Here is a 10,027-nt window from a genome sequence, read left to right on the forward strand (position 1 = left end):
ATGTATTAATTTTTCAACTTTGATTCCACAAAAATTCTGTCAATGCAAGAAAGAGAACTACAATAGCCTATTTTCACGCGGGTGTCCAGTAGTGATTTCGCTTCTGTGCCTCTGTTGACCCTCTCCCGTCATGCTCTATCTGCAGCCATCTCTGTCTATGCCATCAGAAGGAGGATAAGCATCAACCCCTCTCCCTCTTGCATCTTGCACCCTACATCTGCATGCATTGCAGCTCCGTTGGCTTCATGACCTAGCACTACTGTAGCTCGTGTCCGTTGTCTTGCACAACTCATCAATTGGACGATGCCTCATGTTTTTCCTGGTTGTGCTTGCCATAGATAGGTCACAACATGTCTCTCTCTCTCTCTCTCTCTCTCTCTCTCACACACACACACATCAGGGTATTATTCCCTCTCTAGCTACTATTTTGTGCAAGTTTAGCTTACCATTCTCTGTGCCCCCTATAGGCTGAGATCTTTGAATCCCCATTCTGCTCCACCTTTTGTATTGCTCTGATCGAGTTAGTGGGCAAATGAGCATGCTGAAAACTGCTTCATAGCATAGCAACTGCTTCTTGGTGGAGGGCAGTCTCATCAGCTAGCATTTTTTACGGTGCCTGCAACATCGACTTGATTTGGTTGACAGGCGTGCGATCCTCGGATCTGTGCTCACTTTATTGAGGAGAATTGCGGCATATGTTTAATATATTGATGGATCTTTTGCTATGTAGCAGTAGTTTAACTTATTAGTGTACACGATTTGATACAATAAACTACAAGGATAACAAAGTTTCATGGCTTTCGATGGGTATCACTTGATACAAACTTTTGTTAAAATCTTTAAGTAGGCAAACACGTAATTTCTCCTTATTATACAATTAAAATTGTACTATACAATTAAAATGAACAAGTGCATGTGGATTTTCCGAATAGTGTTTAGATATATTTCATGAAACTTACCCTTGAATGTATGGGCAGGCCTCGTGATTTTATCACTTGTTAAAATGTAAATACCCCTAGTCATTGTTATTGAATATGTTGTTTCATCCTTTTTTTATTTATTAAAAAGATATTCTCAAGGCATGTTTTAAATGAGTCGTTTTTTTATTTTGAGCTCTCTAGAGCAGTAGCAACTCTCTTCTGATGTTTGTATGGGACGATGGCTTGTGAGGTACCGCATAGAGAGAGAAATCTTTACTCAGAGAGTAGACATGTCAGCACAGATACCTTGCCTTCGGCTCCTGCTTCTCACAGCGGCATTCAAAGCCTGCAGAGGTAATGGAATGTACATGCATCATTAGGTCATGTCTGAAGAGAAATCTATGCGAAGTAGGTTGAGCAGGTGACCTGGCTGATGTTTTCCATTTCTTTCGCAACATCTGATTTTTGCTTGCATTTGCATGACTAGGAGTAGTACCCGCCATTTTTCAGCTGCGCGATCATGCGATAATCGAGCAACGCTGAGGTACCACATCTTGCTAATTGTCTAACGTTTTTCGTTGTCGTGATGCTCAAACTAACAGGCGCTTCCAGTAGGGAGGTCAGAATGTAACTAAAACTCAGGTGAGGTTCTTCATTCTGTCCCTATTATGAGGGGGATTTCTACAGCTGTAGCCTGCATCTCAATTTTAACCTCTTGTATCATATTTAAAATGTGCACCCATATCATTTCTTTTTCTTGCCTATTGATCCGTTTCTTGCACTTGTTGATTCAGCATCATGAAAGGAGGGAATGCTTCCGCATCCTTCCATAGCAAGCCTTCAGTGTAATGTCAAAACAGTATTAGTGCAAGAGGCTCTCCCTTTTGCCTTACGCTTGCATGCACACATTTGTGGGCTTGGGCTGGATGCGCATCATCTGATTGGCAATTGCTTGCTCTCCTTGCTCTCAAATGTAGGAAGCCTATGCCATGCACAAAGGGTCTTTGATAAGCTACCCAGAAATCAGTTCACTTGGACTACCCTCATCTATGGCTACAACAAGCACGGACATGCAGAGCTGGCTCTCTTTCTCTTTGAGCAAATGCAAGAGGATCTTCTAGAGCCCAATGGATATACTTTTGTAGCCCTCCTCAAGGCCTGTGCCCAGCTCAAAGATGTGAAACGTGGTCTCGAGCTACATGCAGAAGCTGCGAGAAGGGGCTTTCGATTTGATCCTTATGTGGGCAGCATCTTGGTTGATCTATATTCGAAATTGGGTCTTCTTGGAAAAGCGCAGGAAGTATTCAATGTTCTCTCGAAGCAAGATTTGGTCACATGGACAGCACTTATTGGAGGACTTGCCGACCGCGGCTTTGGCGAGCTTGCTTTGGATTATTTTGAGCAGATGAAATGTAAGGGTATTGCTCCCAATGCGGTCACTTATGCATGCATTTTGAAGGCATGTGGTAGCATTGGCAATGGAGAGAAGGGTAAGGAGTTGCATGATGATATTGTACAAAGAGGGTTATTGAATAAAAGCCGTCTTGTTGGTAACACTTTGGTTGATATGTACGGCAAGTGTGGTATGTTGGCAAGAGCAAAGAAGGTGTTTGATGAGCTCCCGGACAGAGATGTGGTAGCATGGAGTGCCCTTATTGCAGGATATGTAGATCATGACCGAAATGAGCAAGCATTGAAGTTCTTTGAGAAGATGAAAGAGATGGGGGTTTCTCCAAATGCCTTTACATTCTCGTGCAGCTTGAAAGCATGCGGTTACATTGGGGCATTGGGTAAGGGGTGTGAAATTCTTGACGACATCTTGAAAGAAGGGCTTCTACAGCTGAATCAATTTGTTGGCAATGCCTTGGTTGATATGTATGCAAAGTGTGGTGTGTTGAGAAAAGCGCTAGGGGTCTTTAACAAGCTTCCCTCTCGTGATCTTGCCACATGGAATGCACTGGTTACAGGGTATGCGCTACTGGGGGAGTATGATAAAGTCGTAGCTATTTTGGGTAGGATGAGAGAAGAGGATGCGGAGCCAAATGCTGTGACTTTTGTAAGTGTTCTTAATGTTTGCAGCCACGGAGGGCTCGTTGAGTTAGGCGAAGTCTTCTTTGGGATCATGTGCAAGGGCTATCAGATCAGACCAAGTCTGGAGCACCTTACTTGTATTGTCGATCTTCTCGGTCGAGCAGGTCAGCTGGATAAGGCAGTGGCAGCCATGAAGGAATCAACTTTTCATCCTAATCTTGTTTTATGGCTAACTGTGTTGGGTGCTTGTCATAAGTGGGAGAATTTGGATCTAGGCAAGAAGGCCTTTGAACAGGCCGTACTACTGGACGAAAAGGCCGAAGCAGCATATGTTACCATGTATAACATCTATGCTCGAGCTCGCATGACTGAGCATGCAAATAAAGTGGAAGCAATGAGGTCAAGGGCAATGATGCGGAAAAATAATTTTGAAAAAGCTTTGGACTCTCTTTTTGTGAGCGAAGAGTCTTGATGTAGGACTGCCGTTCAGGGGAGAACAAGCAAATGTAAATGTGTAGGTTTGTGGTTGTTATTGCCATAGACAATAGTCATACTTGTGGTGGGATTCCCTCCTCATTTTGCTGTTAAAACTATGCATCTCATGTGCATGCCCTCTTATTGAGTCCATGCGTAAGCTATTTGACATGGTATTGAATTGGGTCTGGCAACACCATGAATGCGACACGGGAGAAATAGAGATGATACAAACATAGCTTTTGTAACACCATCATGACATCTATTTTGGGATGTATCTGATTTTTCACCAGGACGTCAGTGCTTCATTTTCCTGTCTTTTCTCGAAACATATGCTTTCTAACATGGTTTCTATTGATACCGGTGCACGATTTGGAGCGGAGAAGCAACAAAAATGGGGCAGTGCATCATGAGGAAGGATTGGCTTGCACTTTATGTGCATGTACAATCACTGCAGAATGTGGAACCCTTGGCATTTATATTCTTTTTTTTTGTCTCCGTCTCCCAAGTGCCAAGAGATGAAGGGCTATGAAGATGCACTTGATCAAAAGGCCTGGTTATTCCAGTTCCCTCTTCCTCTTGAATCACAGGGCTTGAGTTCAAAACTCATTGGATAGATCTTTGAAGTCTCTTGGGATTGTTCCTCTGGCGTGTAAAACTTCTCTTCTCTTCTCTTCTTCAGTGGGAATCCCTGGTAATTGCTCTTTGTGGTTTTGATAGGCTCCAGATCCAGCCATAAGTGCTGAAGGTAGTCTAGTGTGGCCATGTGGGTTGTCAAGCCCTATCGGGTAAAGTGCCCAAGTTCGCTTATTCTGATGAATTTGAAGAACCTGGTCTCCAGACAAAGCACACTTAGGGCAATCACATAGCCTAGTGGAGTAGCACAAGACGAGGCGAGGAGACCCCTTGGAGAGGAGCACTCTGACCAAAAGAACGGAAAAGTGCCAAGGTAAGGAATGGGCATCAAGTCAAAGTTGATTAGTCTTTGGCATAGGAAGGAGGATGCCGAAACATAAGCTCCAAAATAATATGCCCTCCAAGACCAACACACAATAGTGGGAGGAGATCTTGGCTATGTCCATGTGCGAGAGCAAGTCGACCATTTTTGGAGTAGAGACAAAATGTCCGTGAGAGATCCTACAAGTGTGAGTCAGAGACACGCTACATAGGAGAACCCCCCCCCCCCCCCCCCCCCCCGCCCCCCAAAACACCCCACACACACACACACACCACCACCACCGCGGGAGCAATAATGGAATGCCAAGAGGCAAGGAATGATTATGAGGATGCATCAGGAAGAATGACTGTTGACATAGAAGTCATAGCCAAGGCATGATGTTTGGAGGCAAGGAATGATTGAGAGGATGCATCGCGTTAAATGACTGTTGACGTAGAAGTCATAGGCAAGCGTAAGTGGGCATGATGTTGGAGTATTGGAGGTCATCTCTTGGGTTTCCCTGTATAGACCTTGTGAGTGAGGGCTTCTTTGTGGCTGTGCCTGACCTTGTGAGGGTTTTCAAGATTCTAGGCATGTGGGGGGATGTCCTAGATGTGGTCTGGCTGGCCACTCGTGGCCCTTTTTGTGGGCGCCTTATTTTTTTCTCAGTTTTTCATTTTTCCCGTATTTAGGGTTGTGGGATTTTTATGGATGTGGGTTGGGCATTTTTTTGATCACCTATATAGGTAGGAAGGGGTGCCCCCATTCTGGCATATTGTTATGTGTAGAGCTTTGTATCTATTGTAAGCAGAGTTCCACGCAAGGCTTGTCCACGTTTTTCCTCTCTCTCTCTCTCTCTCTCTCTCTCTCTCTCTCTCTCTCTCCATTTTTGCTTCAAGAGAGGGACTGATCTGTCTCGGCAGCGTTTTTGTCGTGAAGAACCATTGCGTACTTGCAGTCTTGACCGAGGAGTGTTGTTGATTTTAAGCATCATGCTGGACAAGATCTGGGCTGCGTTTTGAAGTGATTCACGTGCAACGGTTAGAGCGGAGTACCTTCGCAGATTTTCATCCAGCCGATTGGCGAATCGTCAGAAGTGGACAAACAAGTCCGTTGAGATATAGTATGATCATACTGTAATTTTTGTTTCAGCCCTATTAATATAGAGTTTTCATCTATGAAATGAGATAATGAATTTTGAGTCTTTTCAACATCTGTTAGTACATTGATAATGCTTCCCCGTAATCCATATTGACCATTGTATGTTAATTCACGTATTTTTGTTAATGGTATATGCGGGGATATTAGTCTTTCTTCTATTTTGTTCAATGTTTTGATAAGCTCAATCTCATTGTTAAAGACCTTTTTCTTTCAGTGGTTTGTATAAAATCTTTTGTTTTCTCTTGCTCGTTTACATGCATTACAATTTGAGATAGTACTTTTGTTAAGACCTTTTTCTTTCACTGATCTATATAAAATCTTTTGTTTTCTCTTTGCTCCTTTACATGCATTACAATTTGAGATAGTACTACATGCATTACAATTTGAGATATTACTATCACTAACTTTTCTCTTTGTGCAGCAAGGAGGCTAGATTTCAGCCAGTGTACCCGCCCTTGATGAGGAGATTGGAGATCCCTTTTGAGAGGAGGTTGCTTGCAGCCTTGACAATTGGTTTGTACTTGTCTACGGAGGTTTGTATATGTATCATTAGGTCATATCTAAAGAGAAATACATGGAAGTAAGTTGGTGACCTCGCTGGTGGGTTCTATTGTTTGCCGCAACATGCAGAAAAGCAGCACGAAGGGGATTTCGATTTGATCCTTATGTGGGCAGCATCTTGGTTGATCTATATTCAAAATTGAGTATACTCGGAAAAGCACAGGAAGTGTTCAATTTTCTCTTGAAGCAAGATGTGGTCACATGGACAGCATTTATTGCAGGGCTTGCTGATCGAGGCTTTGGTGAGCTTCCTTTGAATTATTTTGAGCAGATGAAATGGAAGGGTATCTCTCCCAGAGCAGTCAATTATGCATGCATTTTGAAGGCATGTGAAAGCATTGGCAATGGAGAGAAGGGTAAGGAGTTGCATGATGATATTGTACAAAGAGGATTCTTGAGAGAACGCTGCCTTGTTGATAACACTTTGGTGGATATGTAAGGAAAGCGCGGCATGCTGGCAAGAGCAAAGAGGGCGTTTGATGAGCTCCTGGACAGAGATGTGGAAGCATGGACTGCCCTTATTTCAGGATTCGTAGATCATGACCGAAATGAGCAAGCATTGATGTTCTTTGAGAAGATGAAAGAGATGGGTGTTTCTCCAAATGCCTTTACTTTCTCGTGTAGCTTGAAAGCATGTGATAATATTGGGGCATTGGGAAAGGGTTGCGAAATTGACGACGACATCTTGAAAGAAGGGCTTCTACAACTGAATCAATTTGTTGGAAATGCGTTGGTCAATATGAATGCGAAGTGTGGCGTGTTAAGAAAAGTGCTTATGATCTGACCACATAGAATGCACTCGTTACAGGGTATGCATTACTTGGAGAGAGTGATAAAGTCATGGGTATTTTGAATAGGATGAGAGAGGAGAATGTAGAGCCAAACGTTGTGACGTTTATAATTGTTCTTAATGCTTGCAGCCTCTTTGTGTTACTTGCCCTACTTTGAGAGGCCTATGAGAACTTCTTACCTCTGGCCAGTTTGGCTAGACTACAATTATCTGCTTCTAATTTTGCTGTCCCCAGAGCTACCATGTTGAGCCCAAAGCCACTATCTTGAGAGCAGATATGAGCACTACCGGGGTTTTATCGCTTCCTTGATCACCTTCTTAGGGACCTCTTACCATTGGTTTAATGCTTTTGCTCAATCACACAGCCATAAGCTATGCACGTGGGGTAAGCTGGAGAGACGAAGGTCTAGGGGAAGGATTGCTACTGACCTTGCCCAGTAATGTGGGCGACGGCGGAGGCCGGGGAGCACACATAATGGAAAACGACAGTAGCTGTCCTTTCTTGGCCTTCAAAGTCAGGGGGAGGGGGGCCAACACTGTTGCACACTGTCAGCAGCGCTATCAACTGCGGGATGCCCAATCTTCGGATACCCCAACATGCGGAATGCCAGGGGTCTTTCTGGCTACTGAGTCGGCAGATTTATCATTGCACAGCCTCGCACGTTAGTCTGCCGAAATCCCAGCTGCTGAGATGGCATCAATGGCAACTTGTCAGCCTGCATGGGCTCTACCATCACCATCATTCGCTACCTGCGCGTGTGAGAATATATTATACCAAGTTCTACACCCACTATTGGGCACTCATGACCCTAATGTGGTTTTCCTGGTTTTTCGTCAACACTGCATGATATAGCTCATGGTTACATAGTTTTGCTCTTTGTCTCCCATGCTATCTTATCACAAGTCTAGAGTCATATTTGGGAGGCATAGGTCTCTCCTTGGAATATGTACTTTTTGTGATGGGTATTTTTCATATTCCACTCCTTTCTTGGAGTGATTTAAAAATCAAGCTAACTGGTTGCCCTGGCTGCACATTGTTGTTTAGAATGATTCCGAATAGGAGGGGGAGAGGCATCTAAATGCGGACACAAATTGAACCTTTTCTTGTGCTTCCCTTCTAACTGGCGCTTATAGGCAAGCTTCAACATTTCAATTGGCTGGGGACTTTCAATAGTAAGCTTCAGAAATTGCATAAATCGGTAGGCCTGACACCATCAGAACCTCTTAACTTATGTGGTTTCAACCAGTGAAGAAGCTTTTGAAGCACTTGATGTACTCCTTCATAGAGAGAACTCGTCGTCCTGAACCGCCAAATATAGCACGATCCAAGGATTGTTTATTAAATGAACAGCATGATTTGGGTGAAGGTTGAACATTTCTCAAAAGAAGCATCTTATCATTGATGCTCGAGGGAAGCAGTTCTCCAAAACTCACATCAAAGTTAGCCATTCTACAAAACTACTATGTCGATCAATCAAATGTTGCCAGTCATTGGCCCCTTTGTGCATTTATTGGAAACCAACGAGCCTACTTTGGATGTGGTTTTGTTGCAACAATTCAGAAAATAGAACAGCATCTAGCAACCGTCTTTTCGGAGCGGCCAACAACTTTCATCATCCGAGGCTCTGACAGGTGGTGTACGAAGAGGGCATTTTGGGTTTCAAGAGTGCTGATGCTGCTTGCAAGCAATCCGTTGCTCTTTTGTGTAGAGCCCGCCCACTCATTCTGTGAAACCCAGCATTAAGATTCTTTAACCACCAGTGAGACAGTGAGTAGCGTTTCCCTCCTGTAAGCGGCAGGGCTGCCATTCTAAGTATGCAGTAAATATATATTTAAAGTGCTTGAGCAGGAAGGACGAGATGGCCGAGTTGGTCTAAGGCGCCAGATTAAGGTTCTGGTCCGAAAGGGCGTGGGTTCAAATCCCACTCTCGTCACACACTTTCGATTTTGTGGGTCTTCTCCTCGTCGGCAAGATCTTTAAGGTCTTTTGGGATAGTTTCCTACGACGTTAAAACTCTCTTCTTCTTCTTCTCTAAAAATTTGTTGACGTGGTGTATGTAGTATTGTTGTGTTATTGCGAGTCCAAAAACAGTCCTTGTTTACATATAGTGGGCTAGCGTTCCAAACTGCCCTAGATCCATAGGCAATGTGTAATTTTGGCATCTTGAGCCTCAAAGAAAGTTGTCTCTCCTCCTCCTTTTCCCTTAAAGATGGCCAAACTAGTCGAAACATTTGCTGATGTGGTATATGGTCTTGATGTGTGACTGCAAGTTAAAAACACTAAGTTTACATATATTAATTAGACTAATGTTTCAACTTGGCCTACCGGTCGGTTTGTCCCACTCCGCCTTCGGAGAGAGAGAGAGTGAGAGAGAGAGAGAGAGAGAGAGTCCCAAATTTGAATCTCTCCAGGTGAGACTCCTTCCGCCTTCGACGACAAAAGAAAGCATTTCTTGATACATGTGTATACTACACACACACACACACACACAGAGTACAAATAAGCACAAAATTGAAGAGAGATGTTTTGAACAAAATTGTAGAGGTTACATTACTTTATCGCCAATTTTGTTTGTTAATAAGAGGATTAAAGATATGGAAGAGCTTAAACTAACCATGGGACTCTTTGGAGCAATTGTGGTTCTATCTTCTCACTTGCTCTCATGCCAAGATAGGTGCTCAACTATCTTGGCATGAATTAGTCATATATTGGGCTTTAGACAAACCCAAACACACATAAATTCACAAACCAACGCCATGGTAGCAAGCAAAAACGTGCAGAGAAAACTATCATGCTTCACTTTTTGTGTGGCCGGTTTGATAGAGTATATGAATGTGTCTCCAAAACTAGTTCATCCAAGTGTAGGGTGCGTGTAAGGCTTGGTTTCAATTAAGAAAACATATGCATGTAGTACCAAAACCACTCAGAGTTGCAAGAAATTTGCATGTGTCCAAGATAATTTGCATGTGTCCTATATGCAAATTAGAGGAGACCTAGTGTCAACAAATACATTTTAAAATGCAAATTCGACTTGCCTTTCATCAACAAAAATTATACATACCATGATTAATGCACAACTTGGGTTGAAAGGACAAAACACACGGTCATGGTTTTGGAAGCCACATCATATGAAGCAGAAAAAAACTATAGTT

General features: G+C 43.2%; 2 protein-coding genes and 1 non-coding gene across 5 annotated transcripts; all 3 read left to right on the forward strand.

Moving 5' to 3' along the window:
- Positions 1–1,134: 1,134 nt before the first annotated feature.
- Positions 1,135–4,069, forward strand: LOC147463603 (pentatricopeptide repeat-containing protein At2g13600-like). 3 transcript variants are annotated; one of them, XM_086489786.1, is made up of 3 exons: positions 1,135–1,274; positions 1,523–1,562; positions 1,715–4,069. In XM_086489786.1, the coding sequence occupies exon 3, from the start codon at positions 1,732–1,734 to the stop codon at positions 3,421–3,423; it is 1,692 nt and encodes a 563-aa protein (XP_086345912.1). In that variant the 5' UTR covers positions 1,135–1,274; positions 1,523–1,562; positions 1,715–1,731; the 3' UTR covers positions 3,424–4,069. The 3 variants fall into 3 exon arrangements, with proteins under 3 accessions (XP_086345912.1, XP_086345907.1, XP_086345917.1); XM_086489781.1 differs by having other exon boundaries at positions 1,183–1,274; positions 1,408–1,562; XM_086489791.1 differs by lacking the exon at positions 1,523–1,562 and adding an exon at positions 1,408–1,464 and having other exon boundaries at positions 1,192–1,274.
- A 142-nt stretch (positions 4,070–4,211) lies between these two features.
- LOC147463604 (putative pentatricopeptide repeat-containing protein At1g56570) lies at positions 4,212–8,240 on the forward strand. The gene is made up of 2 exons (XM_086489803.1): positions 4,212–6,440; positions 6,525–8,240. The coding sequence occupies exons 1-2, from the start codon at positions 6,356–6,358 to the stop codon at positions 6,866–6,868; spliced, it is 429 nt and encodes a 142-aa protein (XP_086345929.1). The 5' UTR covers positions 4,212–6,355; the 3' UTR covers positions 6,869–8,240.
- Positions 8,241–8,727: 487 nt separating this feature from the next.
- On the forward strand, positions 8,728–8,808 carry TRNAL-AAG (transfer RNA leucine (anticodon AAG)). Its single transcript has one exon. It is a non-coding gene; the product is annotated as a tRNA-Leu (tRNA).
- Positions 8,809–10,027: the final 1,219 nt, after the last annotated feature.

This window comes from Adiantum capillus-veneris, chromosome 2, assembly GCF_014529385.1.
Source record: "Adiantum capillus-veneris isolate H3 chromosome 2, ASM1452938v2, whole genome shotgun sequence".
In the NCBI taxonomy this organism is placed as follows: Eukaryota; Viridiplantae; Streptophyta; class Polypodiopsida; order Polypodiales; family Pteridaceae; genus Adiantum; species Adiantum capillus-veneris.

Excerpts from the sequence above, each read along its gene's own strand:
- LOC147463603 (XM_086489786.1), top strand. The coding sequence starts at position 1,732 with ATGCTTCCGCATCCTTCCATAGCAAGCCTTCAGTGTAATGTCAAAACA.
- LOC147463604 (XM_086489803.1), top strand. The coding sequence starts at position 6,356 with ATGAAATGGAAGGGTATCTCTCCCAGAGCAGTCAATTATGCATGCATT. Across the intron at positions 6,441-6,524 it reads CATTGGCAATGGAGAGAAGG|GAAAGCGCGGCATGCTGGCA; the intron begins GTAAGGAGTTGC and ends TGGATATGTAAG.